Source organism: Hyperoodon ampullatus (assembly GCF_949752795.1).
Source record: "Hyperoodon ampullatus genome assembly, chromosome: 3".
Taxonomy (NCBI): domain Eukaryota; kingdom Metazoa; phylum Chordata; class Mammalia; order Artiodactyla; family Ziphiidae; genus Hyperoodon; species Hyperoodon ampullatus.
This window is the reverse complement of record NC_136916.1, coordinates 25,296,040-25,321,416: the sequence shown is the minus strand read 5'-3', so window position 1 is coordinate 25,321,416 and position 25,377 is coordinate 25,296,040. Positions and strand designations below refer to the sequence as shown.

The following is a 25,377-nucleotide window of genomic DNA, read 5'->3' as shown; positions in this document are numbered from 1 at the left end:
TGTTCTAATACTTTTTAATTGGATCTAATTCCCCCACCTCCATCTCAAAAATGTTGTGTGGGGCTTCCCTGGTGGTGCAGTGGTTGTGAGTCTGCCTGCCGATGCCGGGGACACGGGTTCGAGCCCCGGTCCGGGAAGATCCCACATGCCGTGGAGCGGCTGGGCCCGTGAGCCATGGCCACTGAGCCTGCGTGTCCGGAGCCTGTGCTCCGCAACGGGAGAGGCCACAACAGTGAGAGGCCCGCGTACCGCAAAAAAAAAAAAAAAAAAAAATTGTGTGTGTGTGCGTGTGTGTGTGTGTGTGTTTACCTTGGCAGTACCACACTATAAAATCTTAAATTAAATCTCAAATTTTTGCTACCAAAATCTTAAATCTGCATCTGGGGGGCTTTGCCGTATGTTAACGGAGCTGGGGAAATACTTAGAGATGGAGGGGTGGGGTGAGTGGAGAGGAATAACCATAAAACTCAACTCTGAAAACATTTGACAATGGACCAGAATGGATAGTGTCATAAAGATACTAGACTTCGCTCTATGATAAAATGTTCCTTCCTTCTGAGGGAGCCCGAATCGACCTTGGATCTTTGGACGCCTCAGGTTATATCACTGGTGACTGGATGGCCTCCATCCAGCCACAGACTAGTAACTAGAGAATACAAGAGATGTGAGGTCCCCAGTGGAGGAGGCTAGGCAAAGACTGGATTTAGTTGGCAGGAGTGTATTTAACTGGTTTTTCCTCACCTGCCCCTTTCCTTCCTTATGCCAGTTCTGCTCTTTGGAGCTGACAGCATTGTTGTACTGGGCCTGGAAGAGCCTGTGATATCACAGAGTCAAGTGCTGAGTCTCTGGGGGACTGATGACCTCTGCCATGGGTTATTCTGAAGCCTCGGAAGGGAGAGAGAGCCTGAGAACCCCTACCTCACCCCAAACACCATACACATGGTGATTCACAAGACCAGGCCATTTCCTTGGGATTGCAAAGACAACTTGCTCAAAGCTGTGTTTGTCTTTTTGTGATTGGCTTATCTCAGTTAGCATAATGTTCTTAGCATAATCCATATTGTAGCATATTGCAAAATCTCCTTCCTTTTTAAGGCTAAATAATATTGCACTGTATGTGTATACCACATTTTGATTATCCATTCGTCTGTTGATGGACACTTGGATTGCCTCCACAATTTAGTTATTGTGAATAATGCTGCTATGAACATGGGTATACAAATATCTCTTTAAGACCCTACTTTCAATTAATTTGGGTATACACCAGAAGTGGAATTGCTAGATCATATGGTAAGTCTATTTTTTAATTTTTTTAGGAGCTGCCATACCATTTTCCAACAGTGACTGTACTAATTTACATTCCCACCAACAGTGCACAAGGGTTCCAATTTTCTAAATCCTTGTCAACACATTTTTTTTTTTATTAACAGTCATCCTAATGGGTATGAGGTATATCTCACTGAAGCTTTGGTTTGCATTTCCCTAAAGATTAGTGATGTTGAGAATCTTTTCATGTACCCATTGGCCATTTTTATATCTTCTTTGGAGAAATGTATATTAAAGTCCTTTACCTATTTTTTTTTTTTTTTTGCGTTACGCGGGCCTCTCTCTGTTGTGGCCTCTCCCGTTGCGGAGCACAGGCTCCGGACACGCAGGCTCAGCAGCCATGGCTCACGGGTCCAGCCGCTTCGCGGCATGTGGGATCCTCCCGGACCAGGGCACGAACCCGTGTCCCCTGCATCAGCAGGCGGACTCTCTACCACTGCACCATGAGGGAAGCCCCCTTTACCCATTTTTGAATCAGGTTATTTGTTTTGTTGTTATTGTTGAGTTTTAGGAATCTACATATTCTGGGTATTAATCCCTTATCATATATATGAATTGCAAATATTTTCTCCCATTCTGTGGGTTGATTTTTACTTTCTTGATAAGGTCTTTAATGCAAAAATTTTTGATATTTTCATAAAGTCCAATTTGTCTATTTTTTCTTTGGTTACCTTTGCCTTTGGTATCACATGCAAAAAATCATTGCCAAATCTAACATCAGGAAGCTTTTGTCTTATGTTTTCTTCTAAGAGTTTAATTGTTTTAGGTCTTACTGATCCATTTTGAGTTAATTTTTGTATGTTATATTAGGTAAGATCCTACTTTCATTCTTTTGCATATAGATAGCCAGTTTTCCCAGCACTATTTGGTGAAAAGACTGTCCTTTTCCAGTTGAATGGTCTTGGCACCCTTGTCAAAAATCACTTGGCCATAAATGCAATGGTTTATTTCTGGGCTGTCTATTCTATTCCATTGGCCCGTATGTCTTTATGCCAATACCACACTGTTTTGATTACTGTAGCTTTGTAGTAAGTTTTGAAGTCAGGAAGAATGAGTCTTCCAATCCATCTATTTATGTCTTCTTTAATTTCTTTCAGCATATTTTGTAGTTTTCATTGTATAATTCTCTCACTTCCTTGACTAAGCTTATTCCTAAGTATTTTTATTCTTTTTGATGCTATTGAAAATGGAATTGTTTTTGTAATTTCCTTTTCAAATTGTTAATATATAGAAATGAGACTGATTTTTGTGTGTTTACTTTGTATTCTGCTCCTTTGCTGAATTGATCTATTCAAATATTTGTGTGTGTGTGTGTGTGTGTGTGTAATCTTTAGAGTTTTCTACATATAAGATCATACCATTTGCAAACTGAGATAATTTTACTTCTTCCTTTACAGTGTAGATGCCTTTTATTTCTTTTCCTCGCCTAATTGCTCTGGCTAGAACTTCCAGTACTATGTTGAATAGATGTGGTGAAAGTAAGCATCCTTTCCTTGCTTCTGATCTTAGAGGAAAAGCTTTCAGTCTTTCACCATTGAGTACGATGTTCACTGTGGGTTTTCATATATGGCTTTTATTATATTGAAGTAGTTTTCTTCTATTCCTAGTATTTTGAGTGTTTTTATTATGAAAGGGTATTGAATTTTGTCAAATGCTTTTTCTGCATTAATTGAGATGATTATGTGGTGTTTTCCTTTCATTCTGTTAGTGTGGTATATTATATTTATCAAGTTTCGTATGTTGAATCATCCTTGCATTCCACAAATAAATCCCACTTGGTCATGGTTTATAATCCTTTTAACATGCTGCTGAATTCAGTTTGCTAGTATTTTATTAAGGATTTCACATCAGTGTTCATAAGGGATATTTGTATGTAGTTTTCTTTTTTTTTTGGCTGCACTACGTGACTTGTGGGATCCTCGTTTCCCAACCAGAGATTGAACCCGGGCGCCCTGCAGTGGCATTGCAGAGTCCTAACCACTGGACTGCCAGGGAATTCCCTGTAGTTTTCTTTTCTTATTCTGTCTTTGTCTGGCTTTGGTATAAGGGAAATGCTGGACTCACAGAATGAGTTAGGAAGTGTTCCTTCCTTTTTAACTTTTTGGAAAAGTTTGAGAAGGATTAATATTAGGTCTTTTTAAAATGTTTAATAGAATTCACTAGTGAAGCTATTGGGTCCAGGGTTTTTCTTTGTCAGGAGATTTTTGATTACTGATCCTTACTAGTTATAGATTTATTCAAATGTTCTATTTCTTTATGATTTAGTCTTGGTAGGTTTTGTGTTTCTAGGAATTTGTCAGTTTCATATAGGTTATCTAATTTGTTGGTGTATAATTGTTCATTATACTCTCACAATCCTTTGTATTTCTGTAAAATTGGTAGTAATGTCCCCACTTTCATTTCTGATTTTAGAATTTGAGTCTTTGCTGTTTTTTTCTTAGCCCATCTAGCTAAAGGTAAGTCAATTTTGTTGATCTTTTCAAGGAACCACCTTTTGATTTCATTGATTTTCTGTATTTTTCTATTCTCTATTTTGTTTATCTCTGCTCTGATCTTTACTATTTCTTTCTGCCAGCTTTGGGATTACTTTGTTCTTTTCTAGTTCCTTGAGGTATAAAGTTAGGTTGTTGAGTTGAGATCCTTCTTATTTTTTTCTTATTTTTTAATGTAAGTGTTTATAGCTATAAATTTCCCCCATAGCACCACTTTCACTGTGTCCCATAAGTCTTGGTGTGTTTCTCTCTGCTTCTTTCTTACTTCCTCTTCTGAGACTCCCACAATGCATATGCTGCTGGTTTCCACAGGTCCTTTAGGCTCTGATCACTTTTCTTCAATCTTTCTTCTTTCTGTTTCTCAGACTTGATAATTTCTGTGGTCCTGTATTCAAGTTTGCTAATTCTTTCTTCTGCCTGTTCAACTCTGCCTTTGAATCTAATGAATTTTTCATTTGAGTTATTGTATTTTTCAGCTTCAGAATTTCTTTTTGGTTCTTTTTTAGATTTTCTGTATATTGATATTTCCATTTTGTTCATACATCATTTTCTTTGACTTTCTCCACTTCTTCCTTTAGTTTTTTTTTTAAGTTTTAAAAGTTATTAATTTATTTATTTATATAAATTTATTTATTTTATTTATTTTTGGCTGCATTGGGTCTTTGTTGCTGATCACGGGCTTTCTCTAGTTGCGGTGAACGGGAGCTACTCTTCATTGCAGTGCGCAGGCTTCTCATTGTGGTGGCTTCTCTTGTTGTGGAGCATGGGCTCTAGGCACGGGATTGAACCCGTGTCATTGGCAGGCAGATTCTCAACCGCTGCGCCACCAGGGAAGCCCCTTTCCTTTAGTTTTTTGAGCATCTTTAAGACAGTTGTTTTAAGGTGTTTGTCTAGTATATCTCCCATCAGGTCTTTTTCAGGGACAATTTCTGTTATTTATTTTTTCTTTTGAATGGGTTTTACTTTCCTGTTTCTTTCTATGACTTGTGACCTTTGGTTGAAACTGGACATTTGAATCTAATAATGTGGTCTATCCTACTCCAGGGTTTACTTTTTTCGTAATTAAAAAAAAATTGTGGGCTGTCTTTGTGCCAAGGGTCAGCCTGAGGTGTAAACCTAAGGTCTTCTTGGGTGTTTTCTGAACTTCTCCCTGGATTACACAGTCACTTTCTAATTTTCCCTGTATATACAGTTGTTTTTGAATGTCCTAGTCTTTCATGTCTGGGCCACAAAAGGGAAAACAAAGAAAAATGGAGTGGGGGTGGATAAAGAAGAGTGCTACCCCTTTAAAACCCCTGGGAGTCACTTCAGCTGGTCTGGGAGGGGCTGCGACAATGGGGGGAGGTACTATAGCAATGGTTGCCCAGCCCTTTGGTGGCACCTCTGTGATCAGAAGCAGCAATCATCCATCACAGCACAGATCCCTGATATTTTTAGGACAGGGTCCTTGTTGCCCATCCTGGCTCCAGCAAGCTGTATGCAAGCTGCTCTAGGAACACCTGCACAGCTTCCTGCCACATGGTTGGGGGTGGGTAGCTGCTACTGTGCTAAGAGCTGAAGTTGACCACAGGTGAGTGCAATTTACCATCCAGTTCTTCCTCTGAACCTTGCAAGCCTTCAATAGACTCCAGAGTTCCAAATAGTTACATCAGACAAATTCTGCCAGTGCAATTATTGTCTAAGTGGGGAAATAGATTCCAGATACTCCCTACTCTGCCATCTTCCCAGAATCCTCTCCATTTTACCCTGTTGTTTTGAATGTTATCCTGGATATACAATTCTAGGCAGATGGCTTTTCTTCCCAGCACTTGAAGCTTTCTGGCTTTTATTGTTGCTGTTGCTACTGAAAAGCCCACCTGTGTGCCTATTTATTGTTTCTTTAACAGTAATTGTCCTTTCTTTCTGGATACTTAAGATCTTCTCTTTGTCTTTGGTGTGCTGCAGATTCATTGCAATGGTTCTTGGTATGGGTTTCTTTTTTGTTTATCTTGTTTGGTTGTGTTTCCCAAATTTGATCTTTCGTGTCTTTGGTGGCTTTGATCAGTTCTGGAAAATACTCAGCTGTTATCTTCTTTAATGTCATTTCTTCTACTTTGTTCATATTTTCTTCTTCTGGAACTCTGATCATGTGATTCTCATTCTGTCTGTCTTAGTTAAGGCTGCTATAACAAAGTACCATAGACTGGGAGACAACACATGTTTATTTCTCACAGTTCTGTAAACTGGAAGTCCAAGAATGGGGTGCCAGCATGGTCAGGTTCTGGTGAGAGCCCTCTTCCTGGTTTACAGACTGCTGTCTTCTTGCTGTGTCCTCACATGGTGGGGGGAGAGAGAGAGAGAGAGAGCGAGAGAGAGCACGAGAGTGAGCACGCTCTGGTCTCTTTCCTATTATCAGGGCACTAATTCCATCAGGGTTCCACCCTCATGACCTCATCTAAACCAAATTACCTCCCAAAGGCCCCACCTCCAAATATCATCACATCTGGGATTAGACTTTCAGCACATGAATCTTGGGGGACACAAACACTCAGTCCTTAGCTCTAGCCTTCATATCTTTTAAACTCTCCTATTCACCATCTGAGTAACTTCTTCAGATCTGTCTTCTAGTTCACTGATTTCTCTTTAGCTGGCTGTAATTTGATGTTTAATTTCTGTTTTGATTTTTTTTTGAGTAAGGATTTGAATGTTGATTTTTTGCAGTTGATTATATCAGTTTATTGTTGACAAGTATTGATTAGAGTAGATCAATAATCATTTAGTCCCAGAAGTTGTATTTGAGTCAGGATAGTACTCTCCTCCTCAGCACCCTCTTCCTCTTCTGTACATTCCTAAAACACTTTTTACTGTGTGTTTATATATAAAAGTATATAAAATGTTTATGTGCAATTTAAGGAATAACCGTGAAAAGAAGACTCATGGAGAACAGTATGGAGGTTCCTTAAAAAACTAAAAATAGAATTACCATATGACCCAGCAATCCCACTACTGGGCATATACCCTGAGAAAAACATCATTCAAAAGGACACATGGGGCTTCCCTGGTGGCGCAGTGGTTGAGAGTCCGCCTGCCGATGCAGGGGACACAGGTTCGTGCCCTGGTCCGGGAAGATCCCACATGCCACGGAGCGGCTGGGCCCGTGAGCCATGGCCGCTGAGCCTGCACGTCTGGTGCCTGTGCTCCGCAACGGGGAGAGGCCACGACAGTGAGAGGCCCGCGTACCGCAAAAAAAAAAAAAAAAAAAAAAGGGACACATGTACACCAATGTTCACTGCAGCACTATTTACAATAGCTAAGACATGGAAACAACCTAAATGTCCAACAGGAGATGAATGGATTAAGAAGATGTGGTACATATATACAATGGAATATTACTCAGACATAAAAAGGAACAAAATTGGGTCATTTGTAGAGATGTGGATGGACCTAGATTCTGTCATACAGAGTGAAGTAAGCCAGAAAGAGAAAAACAAATATCATAAATTAAAACATATATGTGGAATCTAGAAAAATGGTACAGATGAACCTATTTGTAGGGCAGAAATAGAGACAAAGATGTAGAGAACAGACATGTGGACACAGTGGGGGAAGCAGAGAGTGGGACGAATTGGGAGACTAGGTTTGACATAAATACACTACCATGTGTAAAATAGATAGTGGGAACCTGCTGTGTAGCACAGGGAGCTTAGCTCCGTGCTCTGTGATGACCTAGATGGGTGGGATGGGGGGGGATGGGAGAGAGGTCCAAGAGAGAGGGGATATAAGTATACATATAGCTGATTCATTTCATTGTACAGCAGAAACTAACACAACATTGTAAAGCAATTTTACTCCAATAAAAAAAAAAGAAGACTCATGTACATATCAATCAGCTTAAGAAGTAGAATATTCTCAGTAACTTAGGGGCCACTGAGTACCCTCCCTATCTGTAGCCCCCTTTATCTCTCGAAGAGATGAACACCATACAGTAGTGATGTTTGTAATAATTATTCCCTTGTTCTTATTTATGGTTTTATACCATATAAATATTTCCATATAATATATAGTTCTTATATTTTTGAATTTTTTATAAGTTGAATCGTACTACATATATTCTTCTACATATGCTTCCATCACACAATGTTATGTTTTTTATTTATGATGATGCATGTAGCTGTAGTTTATCCACTTCTGGTATTAAATTATTCTGTTGTATGGCTATGCCACAATTTATCCATTTTACTGTTGTTAGACATTTGGATTGTTTCTAGTCTTTTTGCTATTACAAATAATAATGCTATGAATATTCTTGTGTAGGTACAAGGGATGCACATGGGAAAGTTTCTTTAGGGTATTTTCTTAACAATGGCATTGCTGGGACATAGCACATTATCTTTTTTTGTGTGTGTGTGTGGTATGCGGGCCTCTCACTGTTGTGGCCTCTCCCATTGCGGAGCACAGGCTCTGGAGCACAGGCTCAGCGGCCACGGCTCACGGGCCCAGCCGCTCTGTGGCACGTGGGATCTTCCCGGATCGGGGCACGAACCCGTGTCCCTTGCATCGGCAGGCGGACTCTCAACCACTGCGCCACCAGGGAAGCCCTTGGTTTCATTTTTGAAAGATACTTTTCCTGATTATTAGAATTCTGGCTTGACAGTTTTGTTTTGTTTTGGTACTGTAAAGATGTCACTCCATTTTCTTATGGCTTGCATAGTTTCTGATGAGGTCTACTGTAATTCTTATCTTTGTTCCTTGTGTATAATGTATCTTTATTCTTTTTATCATGATTTTCTCTTTACTTTTCAGCAGTTTGAATATGATGTGTCTAGCATGAGGTTTTTGGGGGTTTTTTTTGGCAGGGGGCCATTTATCCTTCTTGGTGTTCTCTGAGTTTCCTGGATATGTGACTGAATATCTTTTATAAATTTGGGGAAATTCTCAACTATTATCTCTTCAAATATTTCTTCTGCTCCATTCTCTTCTGTTTCTGGAATTCTGATTACACATATATTAGACTACTTTCTATTGTACCACAGCTCTTGGATACTCTTCTATGGGTTTTTTTTTTTCTTCCATTTTTTCTCTTTATGTTTCCGTTAGAGTAATTTGTACTGACCTATCTGCAAGTTTACTGATTCTTTTCTTGGCTGTGTGAAGTGTTCTGATAAGCCTGTCCAAGCCTTGCTTCATTTTGTTTTTTAAAAATTTTCTAACATTTCCATTTGATACTTTCTTATGATTTCCATCTCTCGGCTGAAATTCCCCATCTACTCGTGAATCCTGTCCATCTTTTTCACTTGAGCCTTTAACATATTAATGATAGTTAGTTTAACTTCCAGTCTGATAGTTCCAATTTCTCGGTCAACTCTGAGTCTTGTTTATTGCTCTGTCTCTTCATAGTGGGACTGTGCTATTGTCGCTTTTTTGTGTGTCTCATAATTTTTGATTGAATGCTGAACTATGTGTGTAGAACTGAGATAAATAGTATTTATGCCTGAAAATGTGAACACTTCTGCTAAACTGATGATGTGGGGAGGATTGAGTCAATCTAGTCAGCTGTTGAATTGGATTTGGATTTTGTTGTTGCTATGGTTACCTTCAGAACACCATTGGCTTCAAATTCCTCTAGTCTTATCTTGTGCTTAGGGTGGGGGCTAGAGTGGCAGAAGATTTTTCTCAGTGCTCCTGCCCCACCCTCATCTTTTGTCCTTTTCTATTTATCTAAACCACAGGGGTTATCCTTCCACATTCTTGCCCACCCCACCTTGAGCAGTTGACTGCTGTGTTTTTTACTTGGTGCTTGCTTGCCTGGATGTGATGGCATCAGGGGAAGTTCTCTGTGGTCTTCGTCCACCCTCACTCTTAGGCTGGCCCTGTGTGCTTGGCTCTCAGGGTTGGAGTTTTCAGCTATATTGCTTTTTCCTTTCATGGCAGCCAGCCTCTCCCTTGTATCTTTGACAGGTTTTGTGCATTAAAAAACTTCCTTCCTCTCATCTGGCAGCAGCAGTAGTGGACCTCCAGTGGTATTTATTGTAGGATCTTGACACAGGACCAAGTATATGTGGGGTTATTTATGGACTTGATATTCTGTTCCATTGATATATTTGTCTATTTGTTAATCTTGACACCAATACCATGCTGTCTTGATTACTATAGCTTTATAATAAGTCTTAAAGTCAGGTAGTGTAAATCCTCTAACTTTGTTAATTATTTTCAAAGGTGAGTTTCGTTCTTTACTGGGTTATAGAGTCAATATAACAATTTCTCAGTATATCAATTTCTAACTGGAAAAAAACAGCCTGCTGAAAGTTTGATTGGAATTGCATTAAATTTATAGATCAAGCTGGTGAAGAACTGACATCTTAGTAATATTGAGTCTTCTCAATATCCATAAACACAGTATCTTTCTTGATTTATTTACGTCTTCAGTAGTTTATCAGAAATTATTTTTAGTTTTCAGTGTACTAATCTTGTATAACTTTTGTCAGATGTATTCCTAAGTATTTCATATTTTTATTCCAACACAAATGGCATTATTTTTATTTCAATTTCTAATTGTTTGTTGCTAGCATTTTGTATACTGATATTTGTAAATTAATTGTGTACTCTGCAACTTTGCTAAACACATTCTAGTAGCATTTTTGTAGATTCCATAGGATTTTCTATGGAGATGGTCCCATAGAAATTTCATGATTCTTGGTTGTATTATTTTAGTGGTTGCTTTCGGGTTTATAGTATGTGTCTTTACCTCATCACAGCTTACCCTCAGGTGAAATTATACTACTTCACATATATAGTATAAGAGCCTTAAACAATATACTTTCATTTCTCTCTGCCCAGCCTTTGTGCTATTTTGTCATACATTTTGCTTCTACATATTTTATAAGCACCACAATACATTATTATTATTTTTGCTTTAAACAGTTGATTACCTATTTTATTGGCTATGGATTTTAATAGATGTTTGCTCTGTATTATTTATCATTTCTGGGTGTTTTTTTCAGCAGGAGAGTTTTTCAGAATACCTACTCTGTCATTTTGCTAAAAAAAGGAGTCTACTTTCTGTTGTGAACAGTCCTCAAAGATAGATAAATCCATGAATAATTGATACATGAATCCACAAGGGTATTAGTATACTGCAGCCAACCCAATCAGCCACATACTGGCCAGTAACTAACTTTACAAAGCTAGACTCTTTCACAAGTGCATTGGAGATAACACATTTGATTGCATCAATAACCTTTCATTTCAGAGGCCTTAAACACATCTTTTGATACTTCAATTATAATTTCTCTATATATTCTCTCATAACATTGTTCCCTAGATATTCAGTGTAAGCAAGTCTCACCTTGTTTACAATATTGTAAGCTCCTGAAGGTGGGGAATATATTCCTCTGGTACTCTTACAGCTCTAACTAAGCCCAGTATGTGATGGCTGTTTTCTCAAGTTAGTTACTAGCTTATGAATCTATAGAGTGGAATGGATGAAGTAATGGAAATGGGAGAAAATGTAAGATTCTGGCATTTTCAAAGCTCTTAAGTAGCAAAAAATATACATAACAAGTCCTAACAATCATTTAAATGAAGTCACCAAAATAGTTGTGTAGGGCCATACCTCTTTCACTTCTCAGAACCTGTGAATCAGACTTTTTTATCAAGTCAGTTTACACAGTCTAGTATGAGTAAGTAGCCCTGGCCTAGTCTTGCATCCAGAGTTCAAGGGTAGCAGGCCCCTCCCATTCTTCAAGGAAAGTCAGAATCCATTCCAGTATTTTCTTTCTCTTATTCTACCATTTAAATGCCTATAGAATGCTGACTGCTGTAGGATACAAAGACGTATAGGATATGGTTTCTGCTCTCAAGCTCTTTGTGACGCTAATGTCTCAAAAGCATAAAAGCCTCTCTGTGTTTGCAGTAATCCATTTTTCCTCATTATTTTTCTGGCTGAAACGCCAGCCAAGCCAACACATTTTTTTTCCTATTGGCACTCAGTGTAAGTACCAACCACAGCCAGGTCATGCCCTTAACTCATCAATTCTCTTCTCTCTCAGGCTCATTCACCGAGCTTCTTTTTTTTTTTTTTTTTTCAGTACGCGGGCCTCTCACTGTTGTGGCCTCTCCCGTTGTGGAGCACAGGCTCCCGACGCGCAGCCTCAGCGGCCATGGCTCACGGGCCCAGCCGCTCCGCGGCATGTGGGATCCTCCGAGGCCGGGGCACGAACCCGTGTCCCCTGCATCGGCAGGCGGACTCACAACCACTGAGCCACCAGCGAAGCCCCACCGAGCTTCTTAATCTACCTTTTGTGTAGTAGGTGGGTTCATCACAGTTCAGGTCCTTAAATTATGACTTTTGAAGGCTTGGAAGACTTGAGTGGCTATAGGTTGAAGGGCAAACAAAAAAGGGAAAGAAGGAAATACATTCTATACTTGTAGAACTCGAAAGGAAATCTGCCCCCTCTCCTCTCCCTTACTGACACTGCCTTGCTTCAGGGTTTCATCACCACTTACTGAAACTATTGCAAAAGCCTCCAACTTAGCTTCCTGCCTCCAGACCCTCTTAACTACAGTTTGTTATTCACACTCTTGATAAGAGTAGCCCCTTCCACCATGCAGCTCCAATAATATCCCCCCACCAGGGCCTTTAATTAGGTCCCTTGTGCACAGAAGAAAAGTAAGTCTTTCCAAGTAGAAACATTCAAACAACATCAATCATGTGTAATGAGTAACATGGATATGACTCCAAGAGTATATACTAGGGGATTTTATACATGAATTTACTTAGTTACATACTATTCGGTAAAATCAATTTGGCAGAAGTGATTTAGCCCAATACAAGTTAGTTGAAGTGATGATTTGATTGAAAAAGAATATCCTCAAACATTTCTGCCATTTAAAAAAGACTTTGAGGGCTTTCCCCTTGCCTTTTTTGTTCTTTATAGCTAATTTTCATCCAGTTATTCCTACTCTGTGCTTTTTAGAATATCAGACATTTTGAAACAACCTAAATATCCAACCATTGGGAGGTAACAGAAGCCTACAAATAGCTCTAACAATAAGGAATTGTTTAAACAAGTTGTAAAGGATTATAAATGTATGTATATAATGCACAAATATATGCAGTGACTTTATAGAACCTGATTTTGAGCAATTTGCAAAATTTATAAAGCCACAAAAACATTGGCAAACAAGATCGGCTATAATTAATTAAAGATGAATTAGAAAAAAATTCCAAAATTCTAGATCTTTTTTGCATTATTTCTTTTGTAATTTTATTTATTTCCTTTCATTACAAAAGCAATTCAAATTATGACAGAAAAATAAGAAAAGACGGACAACTACACACACACAGACACAGACATAACCTATAATTTTTCTACTCCGTGACAACTACTAGATCTTCCAGTAAAAACTGAATCATATGATGCATACTATTTGAAAGCAACCCTATTTTACTTATGCAATCCTCCACTGTTGGACATTTAGGTTGATTTCAACAAATCCCATATTTTGTACATTTAAATTTTTATCACTTTTTTTGCTGTCAGTAGCAGCACAAAGCAATCATGAGATAAAAACGATTTGGAAAAAAAATGGTTTTAGCAAAACTTCCCAGATTCTGAAAAACGGTTTAAAAAATGTTTAAAGACATAAGTTTTACAACCACCCCCAAGTACACTAGCACCTTGCACAACAAAATCCAAACTGATGAGCAGGGATATTCATCTTCAAACAAATCATTGTCATTTCCAGCTGCTTTGGGCAAATCATCTGCAGCCTTTCAGGTTACGAGGATCTTTAAGAAGCAAATGACCACCTAGCCGAGATGATGGGTTTCCTCTCCAAATCAGGCCTTTTGAATAAGAACATGACAACAACTTGCTGTGTCTGTTAGCGCTGAAAACTAGCAGGAACAGATCTGAGACTATTATTTACCCAGCTAGTTGTAAGGAATGAGCTGCCCTGTATAATTCCTGACCAGGATCATACTGCCAAGTAGCAAATCTAATCATCTGTATCCACTTCCCTTCTAAGCTCACTTAAAAACATCAGGCACCCTCTGTTCTGTAAGCTTTTTGTCCATCTTTACACCAATACCACACTGTCCTGATTACTGTAACCTTCTAACTCTCAATATCAGAAGTGCTGATCCTCCAACTCAATTGTGTTTCTAAGTTGTTTTGGCTATACTAGGTCTTTTGCATCTCCGTGTGGATTTTGGAACCAGTTTGTCAATTTCTATAAGAAAGCCTGCTGGAATTTTGATTTGGGGAGAATTGACAGCTTAACAATATTGATCTGTCCAATGCATGAACATGATATACCTCCATTTATTTAGATCTTCTTTAATTTCTCTCAGCAGTGGTTTGTGGTTTTCAGTGTACAGGTCTTTCTCATTTTTGTCAGATTTATCCCTAAGTATTTCATACTTTTTGAAGCTATTGCCAGTGATATTGCTTTTTAAGATAATTTCAGTTTCCAATTGGTCAGTGCTAATGTATAGCAATATAATTGATTTTCATGTACTGATGTTTTGTCTACAGCAGCCAACACATATATAAACAGCTGATGCTCAAAATAGGTGTAAGAGCAATTCAGCAGAGATATCTTTCCAACAAATGGTGCCAGAATGATTGGATATCCACATGCAATAAAACCCAAAACCAAACCAATACAAAACCTGCAAGCCATACTTCACATTATATGAAAAATTAATTCAAAGTGAATCACAGACATCAATGTAAAACCTAAGCTATAAAACTTCTAGAAGTAAACATAGAAGAAAACCTTTGTAACCTTGACGTACGCAAAGATTTCTTAAATATGACACTGAAGGCACAGTATATAAAAGAAACAATTAATAAGCTGAACTTCATCCAAATTAAAAAATTCTGGGCGGCTGAAAGCGCGGAGCCCAGTAACGGGCGTGGGACGCTGGGGCTGCTGCTGCCGCCGCCAAGAAGCCTGTGTGCGAGCGCAGGTCACTGTCCACACCGCCCTTCCGGGAGCCTGTGCAGCCCGCCACTGCCGGGGTCCCGGGATCCAGGGGCGGCTTCCCTGGGAGAACGCACGGCGCGCCTCGGGCTGGTGCAACGTCACGCCGACCTCTGCCGCTGCAGGCTCGCCCCGCACTCCGTGCCCCTCCCTCCCGCCCGGCCTGAGTGAGCCAGAGGCCCCGAAGAGGCTGCTCCTTTAACCCTGTCCTGTCTGAGCGAAGAACAGACGCCCTCCGGCGACCTACATGCAGAGGCGGGGCCAAATCCAAAGCTGAGACCCAGGAGCTGTGAGAACAAAGAAGAGAAAGGGAAACCTCTCCCAGCAGCCTCAGAAGCAGCGGATTAAAGCTCCATAATCAACTTGATGTACCCTGCATCTGTGGAATACATGAATAGACAACAAATCATCCCAAATTGAGGAGCCAGGAGTCAGTGCTGTGCCTCTGAGGTGGGAGAGCCAACCTCAGGACACTGGTCCACAAGAGACCTCCCAGCTCCACATAATATCAAACGGCGAAAATCTTCCAGAGATCTCCATCTCAACACCAGCACCCAGCTTCACTCAACGACCAACAAGCTACAGTGCTGAACACCCTATGCCAAACAACTAGCAAGAGAGGAACACAACACCACCCATTAGCAGAGAGGTGGTCTAAAATCATAAAAAGTCCGCAGACACCCCAAAACACACCACCAGACGTGGACCTGCCCACCAGAAAGACAAGATCCAGCCTCATCCACCAGAACACAGGCACTAGTCCCCTCCACCAGGAAGCCTACACAACCCACTAAACCAACCTTAGCCACTGGGGACAGACACCAAAAACAACGGGAACTACGAACCTGCAGCCTGCAAAAAGGAGACCCCAAACACAGTAACATAAGCAAAATGAGAAGACAGAAAAACACACAGCAGGAGAAGGAGCAAGATAAAAACCCACCAGACCTAACAAATGAAGAGGTAATAGGCAGTCTACCTGAAAAAGAATTCAGAATAATGATGGTAAAGATGATCCAAGATTCTATTTCCCAGATCCATAATCTTGGAAATAGAATAGACAAAATGCAAGAAACAGTTAACAAGGACCTAGAAGAACTAAAGATGAATCAAGCATCGATTAAAAACACCATAAATGAAATAAAAAATACTCTAGATGGCATCAATAGCAGAATAACTGAGGCAGAAGAACGGATAAGTGAGGTGGAAGATAAAATAGTGGAAACAACTGCTGCAGAGCAAAATAAAGAAAAAAGAATGAAAAGAACAGAGGACAGTCTCAGAGACCTCTGGGACAACATTAAATGCACCAACATTCGAATTATAGGGGTTCCAGAAGAAGAAGAGAAAAAGAAAGGGACTGAGAAAATATTTGAAGAGATTATAGTTGAAAACTTCCCTAATATGGGAAAGGAAATAGTTAATCAAGTCCAGGAGGCACAGAGAGTCCCATACAGAATAAATCCAAGGAGAAATACACCAAGACACATATTAATCAAACTGTCAAAAATTAAACACAAAGAAATCATATTAAAAGCAGCAAGGCAAAAACAAGTAACACACAAGGGAATCCCCATCAGGATAACAGCTGATCTCTCAGCAGAGACTCTACAAGCCAGAAGGGAGTGGCAGGACATAATTAAAGTGATGAAGGAGAAAAACCTGCAACCAAGACTACTCTACCCAGCAAGGATCTCATTCAGATTTGATGGAGAAATTAAAACGTTTACAGACAAGCAAAAGCTGAGAGAGTTCAGCACCACCAAACCAGCTTTACAACAAATGCTAAAGGAACTTCTCTAGGCAAGAAACACAACAGAAGGAAAAGACCTACAATAACGAACCCAAAACAATTAAGAAAATGGGAATAGGAACATACATATAGATAATTACCTTAAATGTAAATGGACTAAATGCTCCCACCAAAAGACACAGATTGGCTGAATGGATACAAAAACAAGACCCATATATATGCTGTCTACAAGAGACCCACTTCAGACCTAGAGACACATACAGACTGAAAGTAAGGGGATGGAAAAAGATATTCCATGCAAATGGAAACCAAAAGAAAGCTGGAGTAGCAATTCTCATATCAGACAAAATAGACTTTAAAATAAAGACTACTAGAAGAGACAAAGAAGGACACTACATAATGATCAAGGGGTCGATCCAAGAAGAAGACATAAGAATTGTAAATATTTATGCACCAAACATAGGAGCACCTCAATACATAAGGCAAATACTAACAGCCATAAAAGGGGAAATCGACAGTAACACAATCATAGTAGGGGACTTTAACACCTCACTTTCACCAATGGACAGATCATCCAAAATGAAAATAAATAAGGAAACACAAGCTTTAAATGATACATTAAACAAGATGGACTTAATTGATATTTATAGGACATTCCATCCAAAAACAACAGAATACACATTTTTCTCAAGTGCTCATGGAACATTCTCCAGGATAGATCATATCTTGGGTCACAAATCAAGCCTTGGGAAATTTAAGAAAATTGAAATTGTATCAAGTATCTTTTCTGACCACAATGCTATGAGACTAGATATCAATTACAGGAAAAGAGCTGTAAAAAATACAAACACATGGAGGCTAAACAATACACTACTTAATAACGAAGTGATCACTGAAGAAATCAAAGAGGAAATTAAAAAATACCTAGAAACAAATGACAATGGAGACACGACGACCCAAAACCTATGGGATGCAGCAAAAGCAGTTCTAAGAGGGAAGTTTATAGCAATACAATCCCACCTTAAGAAACAGGAAACATCTCGAATAAACAACCTAAACTTGCACCTAAAGCAATTAGAGAAAGAAGAACAAAAACATCCCAAAGTTAGCAGAAGGAAAGAAATCATAAAAATCAGATCAGAAATAAATGAAAAAGAAATGAAGGAAACGATAGCAAAGATCAATAAAACTAAAAGCTGGTTCTTTGAGAAGATAAACAAAATTGATAAACCATTAGCCAGACTCATAAAGAAAAAAAGGGAGAAGACTCAAATCAATAGAATGAGAAATGAAAAAGGAGAAGTAACAACTGACACTGCAGAAATACAAAAGATCATGAGAGATTACTATAAGCAACTCTATGCCAATAAAATGGACAACCTGGAAGAAATGGACAAATTCTTAGAAATGCACAACCTGCCAAGACTGAATCAGGAAGAAATAGAAAATATGAACAGACCAATCACAAGCACTGAAATTGAAACTGTGATTAAAAATCTTCCAACAAACAAAAGCCCAGGACCAGATGGCTTCACAGGCGAATTCTATCAAGCATTTAGAGAAGAGCTAACACCTATCCTTCTCAAACTCTTCCAAAATATAGCAGAGGGAGGAACACTCCCAAACTCATTCTACGAGGCCACCGTCACCTTGATACCAAAACCAGGCAAGGATGTCACAAAGAAAGAAAACTACAGGCCAATATCACTGATGAACATAGATGCAAAAATCCTCAACAAAATACTAGCAAACAGAATCCAACAGCACATTAAAAGGATCATACACCATGATCAAGTGGGGTTTATTCCAGGAATGCAAGGATTCTTCAATATACGCAAATCAATCAACGTGATACACCATATTAACAAATTGAAGGAGAAAAACCATATGATCATCTCAATAGATGCAGAGGAAGCTTTCGACAAAATTCAACACCCATTTATGATAAAAACCCTGCAGAAAGTAGGCATAGAGGGAACTTTCCTCAACATAATAAAGGCCATATATGACAAACCCACAGCCAGCATCGTCCTCAATGGTGAAAAACTGAAACCATTTCCACTAAGATCAGGAACAAGACAAGGTTGCCCACTCTCACCACTCTTATTCAACATAGTTTTGGAAGTTTTAGCCACAGCAATCAGAGAAGAAAAGGAAATAAAAGGAATGCAAATCGGAAAAGAAGAAGTAAAGCTGTCACTGTTTGCAGATGACATGATACTATACATAGAGAATCCTAAAGATGCTACCAGAAAACTACTAGAGCTAATCAATGAATTTGGTAAAGTAGCAGGATACAAAATTAATGCACAGAAATCTCTGGCATTCCTATATACTAATGATGAAAAATCTGAAAGTGAAATCAAGGAAACACTCCCATTTACCATTGCAACAAAAAGAATAAAATATCTAGGAATAAACCTACCTAAGGAGACAAAAGACCTGTATGCAGAAAATTATAAGACACTGATGAAAGAAATTAAAGATGATACAAATAGATGGAGAGATGTACCATGTTCTTGGATTGGAAGAATCAACATTGTGAAAATGACTCTACTACCCAAAGCAATCTACAGATTCAATGCAATCCCTATCAAACTACCACTGGCATTTTTCACAGAACTAGAGCAAAAAATTTCACAATTTGTATGGAAACACAAAAGACCCCGAATAGCCAAAGCAATCTTGAGAACGAAAAATGGAGCTGGAGGAATCAGGCTCCCTGACTTCAGACTATACTACAAAGCTACAGTAATCAAGACAGTATGGTACTGGCACAAAAACAGAAAGATAGATCAATGGAACAGGATAGAAAGCCCAGAGATAAACCCACGCACATATGGTCACCTTATCTTTGATAAAGGAGGCAGGAATGTACAGTGGAGAAAGGACAGTCTCTTCAATAAGTGGTGCTGGGAAAACTGGATAGGGACATGCAAAAGTATGAGATTAGATCACTCCCTAACACCATACACAAAAATAAGCTCAAAATGGATTAAAGACCTAAATGTAAGGCCAGACACTATCAAACTCTTAGAGGAAAACATAGGCAGAACACTCTATGACATAAATCACAGCAAGATCCTTTTTGACCCACCTCCTAGAGAAATGGAAATAAAGACAAAAATAAACACATGGGACCTAATGAAACTTAAAAGCTTTTGCACAGCAAAGGAAACCATAAACAAGACCAAAAGACAACCCTCAGAATGGGAGAAAATATTTGCAAATGAAGCAACTGACAAAGGATTAATCTCCAAAATTTATAAGCAGCTCATGCAGCTCAATAACAAAAAAACAAACAGCCCAATCCAAAAATGGGCAGAAGACCTAAATAGACATTTCTCCACAGAAGATATACAGACTGCCAACAAACACATGAAAGGATGCTCAACATCTTTACTCATTAGAGAAATGCAAATCAAAACTACAATGAGATATCATCTCACACCAGTCAGAATGGCCATCATCAAAAAATCTAGAAACAATAGATGCTGGAGAGGGTGTGGAAAAAAGGGAACACTCTTGCACTGCTGGTGGGAATGTGAATTGGTACAGCCACTATGGAGAACAGTATGGAGGTTCCTTAAAAAACTACAAATAGAACTACCATATGACCCAGCAATCCCACTACTGGGCATATACCCTGAGAAAACCATAATTCAAAAAGAGACATGTACCAAAATGTTCATAGCAGCCCTATTTACAATAGCCCAGAGATGGAAACAACCTAAGTGTCCATCATCGGATGAATGGGTAAAGAAGATGTGGCACATATATACAATGGAATATTACTCAGCCATAAAAAGAAATGAAATTGAGCTATTTGTAATGAGGTGGATGGACCTAGAGTCTGTCATACAGAGTGAAGTAAGTCAGAAAGAGAAAGACAAATACTGTATGCTGACACATATATATGGAATTTAAGAAAAAAAAATGTCATGAAGAACATAGGGGTAAGACAGGAATAAAGACACAGACCTACTAGAGAATGGACTGGAGGATATGGGGAGGGGGAAGGGTAAGCTGTGACAAAGTGAAAGAGCGGCATGGACATATATACACTACCAAACGTAAGGTAGATAGCTAGTGGGAAGCAGCCGCATAGCACAGGGAGATCAGCTCGGTGCTTTGTGACCGCCTGGAGGGGTGGGATAGGGAGGGTGGGAGGGAGACGCAAAAGGGAGGGGATATGGGAACATATGTATATGTATAACTGATTAAATTTGTTATAAAGCAAAAAAAAAAGGTTAAAATATATAAATAAAGAAATTAATTAATTAAAAAAAATTTAAAAAATAAAAAAATAATAAAAAAATTTTAAAAAAAAGAAATAGATTTCATAAGGCTATACGGTAGCTGCCATAGATAATGGATCTGGGGAAAGTCAATTAAAAACCTAAAAAAAAAAAAAAAAAATTCTGGGCTTCCCTGATGGTGCAGTGGTTAAGAATCCGCCTGCCAATGCAGGGGGCATGGGTTCAATCCCTGGACTGGGAAGATCCCACGTGCCATGAAGCAATGAAGCCTCTGTACCACAACTACTGAGTCTGTGCTCTAGAGCCCAAGAGCCACAGCTACTGAGCCCACGTGCCACAACTACTGAAGCCCACGTGCCTAGAGCCTGTGCTCTGCAACGAGAAGCCACCGCAGTGAGAAGCCCGAGCACTGCAAGGAAGGGTAGAGCCCGTGAGCCACAACTAGAGAAAACCCATGCACAGCAATGAAGACCCAACACAGCCAAAAATAAATAAATAAAATAAATAAATTTATATAAAAAAATTTCTGCTCTTTGTTAGATGCTTATTAGAATGAAAAGACAAGCCACACACCCTGAAAAAATATTTGCAAATCATATATCTGATAAAAGACTTGTATCCAGAATATAGAAAGAACTCTCACAACTCAATTCAATAACTCATTTTTTTTTAAAGGGCAGAATATTTAACTAGACACTTTACCAAAAGAAGATATATTGATGGAAAATAAGCACAAGAAGAGACGGGAGACACTCAACATCATTCATTATTTGGAAAATGCAAATTAAAACTATGAGAGACCACTACACATCTATTAGAATGGAACAATTGAAAAGACAGACTGGGGCTTCCCTGGTGGCACAGTGGTTGAGAGTCCGCCTGCCGATGCAGGGGACACGGGTTCGTGCCCCGGTCCGGGAAGATCCCACATGCCACGGAGCGGATAGGCCCTTGAGCCATGGCCGCTAGGCCTGCGCGTCCAGAGCCTGTGCTCCGCAACGGGAGAGGCCACAGCAGTGAGAGGCCCGCGTACCACAAAAAAAAAAAAAAAAAAAAAAAAAGACAGACTGGCCATACACACACACACACACACACAGAGGGTTTTTTTGGTAACTGTGAGATGATGATGAATGTGTTAACTAATCATATTGTAGTGGTCATTTCACAATATGCACATATATCAAATCATCATGTCGTACACCTTAAACTTACACAATATTATATACCAATTACATATATCTCAATAAAGCTGTAAAAATATTAAAAGTTCTAAAAGTTAAACAACAAAAAAAGACTGGCCATACCAAGTGCTGACAAGGATGTGGAGGAAGTGGAACTCTCACCCACCGCTGGTGGGAGTGTAAATGAGTACAATTACTTTGGAAAATAATTTGGCCGTTTCTTTATAAATTAAACATACACATGTCACGTGATCCAGCCATTCCATTCCTAGCCGTTTTCTCTACCCAAGAGAAACAAAAACCTCTGTCCACATAAAAACTTATATGTGAATGTTCATAACAGCTTGATATGTAATAGTCAAAAACCGGAGACAACCCCCAAAATGTCCACTAACAAGTGAATGGATTAAAAAAAACCTGCAATATCCATGCAGTAGAACAGTGCTAGTAATAAAAAAGAATGGGCTGTTGATACAAGTTACAAGGCTGGAGAATTCTCAGAATAATTACTATGAGTGAAAGGAGCCAAACAAGAAAGAGTACAAACTGCATGATTCCGTTTATATAAAATTCTAGAAAATGCAACAAATCAACAGTGACAGAAAGCAGATCTTTGCTGCCTGGGGGACAGGGCTGGGAGGTCAGGATAAATGCAAGATGTAAGGAAGCTTTTGATAGTGATGATCATGTTTACTCTCTTGACCGTGGTGATGGTTTCATGACTATACATTTACCTCTAAACTTGTCAAAGTGTGCCTTTAAATGTATACTGTTTATTATCTGTCAGTTGTACCCCCAAGAGAACTGTTTAAGAAAAACTAAGAAACACCAGGAGCTAAAAGATGGCAGCAATGCCTTTGTGGGGTCAAAGAGCTATGCTGGTTGATGAGCTTTAGAGAACTTGCCTGCAGTGTCCTCTGCATTTGTAAGCAGATGGCTCATCTTTGCTGGGTTGTGACTTAAGCTGAATTTCACTTTCACATTGTCCAGTAGAGTTGCCCCAGTGCTCTGGCAGTCACCCACATCTCCCCAGGGGTCATGTGGGACACTGGCTAGCCAACTGACTCCGTCACCAGCATAACTCAGATTCTCAGAAGTTGGGGGAAATGCAAACGTAGTCTCAGGAAAATTAAACTTTAGGAAAGCCTTCAGAGCTATGGGTTCACAGCAGGCCAGCCAGCCACAACTGTGGATGGAAGCCTCTGATGGAGTAATGGGTAGACTGGCCCGACTGGAGGTAAGTTATTAGGAGTGTTGCCTTAAACACACACACATACACACACATACAGATCATGGGATTACTATCTCCTGGAGAGTCCATGGTTGGTCTTTGGGGCCCCAAACCCCAAAATTATATGCAAGTTTTGGAAGTATGTGCATTCATGTATTTTTCAGAGGAGAGGGTTCGTAGCTTTCATCAGACCCTCAAAGAGCTCCGTGACTGTAACAAGATTAAGGCGCACCAACGTGGATAAAGCCAGACCCATCTCTCCTTTCTCCTCCCTCTTGTCTAGCTCTCGGGACGAACATCTACAATCTATAGGACACTCGTTCGAGTCTAACCGGGAAATGACATCTGTGCGACCTAAAGTTCTTCCCGAACACACCCAGCCATCCTCAACTTCGTTCTTCCCCGTTTGCTTGGGACCGCGTACTCCGGGGCGCTCCCCCCACCCCGCGCACTCTCTCGGTTTCCTAATGCTGAAGAATTTGGAGCTGTTACCAGGTCCCCCAGGTGTGCAACCTGCCCGACATGTTTTCACTCCTCCGGGACGCACGCAGTCCGTACCCCGTCCTACCCCCACCCCCGCATATAACCTGCTTTGGTCGGAGGGTAGAGACCAGTCGTTTTCCCCGGACGGCCCCGCCCCCCGGGGGGACTGCCGGCGGATGAACGCGCGCACAGCTTTCCTCACGGGGCTGATGCGTTTCTCGAAATCGCTGTAAAACTCCCAACTCCGAGCCCGCATTGCAAACCCCGGCTTCTTCCCTTTGTCTCGGAAATTGGGGAAAACGCAGAATGAAAAGCCCGGCCACTCGCTCCCTGCCTTGAGAGGCCAGGCGATCCGGGGCGCGGGGCCCTGAGCCGACGGTCCCCGCGTCCCTCCATGTGTCCCCGGCGCGCGGGCGCACACCCTTGTGCTGGGGGCCGCCCCCAGCCCGGCTTCCCGCTCCCCGTGCGCTCCCTACCCGGCGTCGCCGGCGGTCCGAGCAGCAGCAGCAGCAGCGCGGGTAGAGCGCCGACCCCGCAGCCCCGGAGCCGCCCCGACATGGCCCGACCTTGGCCGCGCCCCCGCCGTCCTCCTCCCGGGCTCGCCCCGGCCGTGACGCCCCGCCGCTCGCGCGCTCAGATGCCCACTGCCCGGGAGCAGGCGGCGGGCGCAGCTCCGAGACCGGCCGCCCCGCGAGCCGCATTCGCTTTCGCTTTTGCTTTAGCCCCCGAGGGCTGGAGAGGTGAGAAGCGGTGACAGACCCGTGACTCAGCATCCCCACCCGCCTCCCCTGGAAAAAGACGCTATGACCCCCGCGCCGCCGCCCGGTCCCCGCAGCGCCACCGGCAGCGCGGGACGGGGACCCGGACTGTGCCCTGAGGAGGCCCGGGGTCCTCCCCGGCTTTGCCCTTCTCGCCCCTGGTGACCCCAGCAGTCCATTCCGTCGTGTGTCTCCGCGACGAGCGGGAGAAGCTTTCGGGAAGCAGACTAGTTCCCGTAAACACGGCCGGTGGACGTCACACCTGGCTTCGGCTCCACTCGGTCACCTCGCCTCGCTTGTCTCCGCTTGTTGCTCCGACTTCGAAGGTCCTGGACCAGGAGCTGGCGAACGAGTGGCCGCGCGTCCCGCTGTTCCGGGCCGGTGACGCTGAGTGACAGCGGGGATATCGCCGCGGCGCGGCTGGCCCGGTCACCTGCCCGGTGCACCCAGGCCCAGACCGGGAGCGAAGCCCAGGCCGCCTGCCCGAATCTTGACTGGCTCCCGGCACCGCCACTTTTCTTACTCCTGCTGCATCTTTCTTCCCCAAGAACATTTAAACTATTTGAAGCGGGCGTGGGAGGGAGGACCGACAGTTATTCACCTCTGTGCCTTAGACGATTCGGCTAGCCTACCATCCTGCTGCTTTGCAGGTGGCTTTTTTTCTTTCTTGGGATCTCCAGTTAAGCCTGACATTATTGAGAAGCGGGTGTGCAGTGAGAAAGCTCGGGACGCAGAATCAGAAATCCCCAGTTCTGGGAGTGAAGTTAGGCAGGATGGGTCGTCTCTGGGCTCGGGTCTCCATCTGTTCTCCCAGTGGTAAAATCCTGAATAACTCCAGTACAACAGCACAAGAAGGGAATGTCATTGATGCAACCCCCAGACCTTACTCAGATTTAGTCCGTTTTCCATGCGCTCAATGGAGCGTG

General features: G+C 41.2%; 1 protein-coding gene across 1 annotated transcript in view; it reads right to left on the bottom strand.

The window, feature by feature from the left end:
- The window catches only part of IL15RA (interleukin 15 receptor subunit alpha), a gene marked incomplete at both ends in the record, with an annotated part of 44,643 nt that extends 20,392 nt beyond the window's left edge, over positions 1-24,251 (bottom strand). Inside the window, one exon of the mRNA XM_079700538.1 lies at positions 24,170-24,251. Within this exon, the coding sequence (XP_079556664.1) occupies positions 24,170-24,251 (82 nt within the window). The remainder of the gene's footprint in view (positions 1-24,169) is intronic.
- Between the last annotated feature and the right edge of the window lie 1,126 nt (positions 24,252-25,377).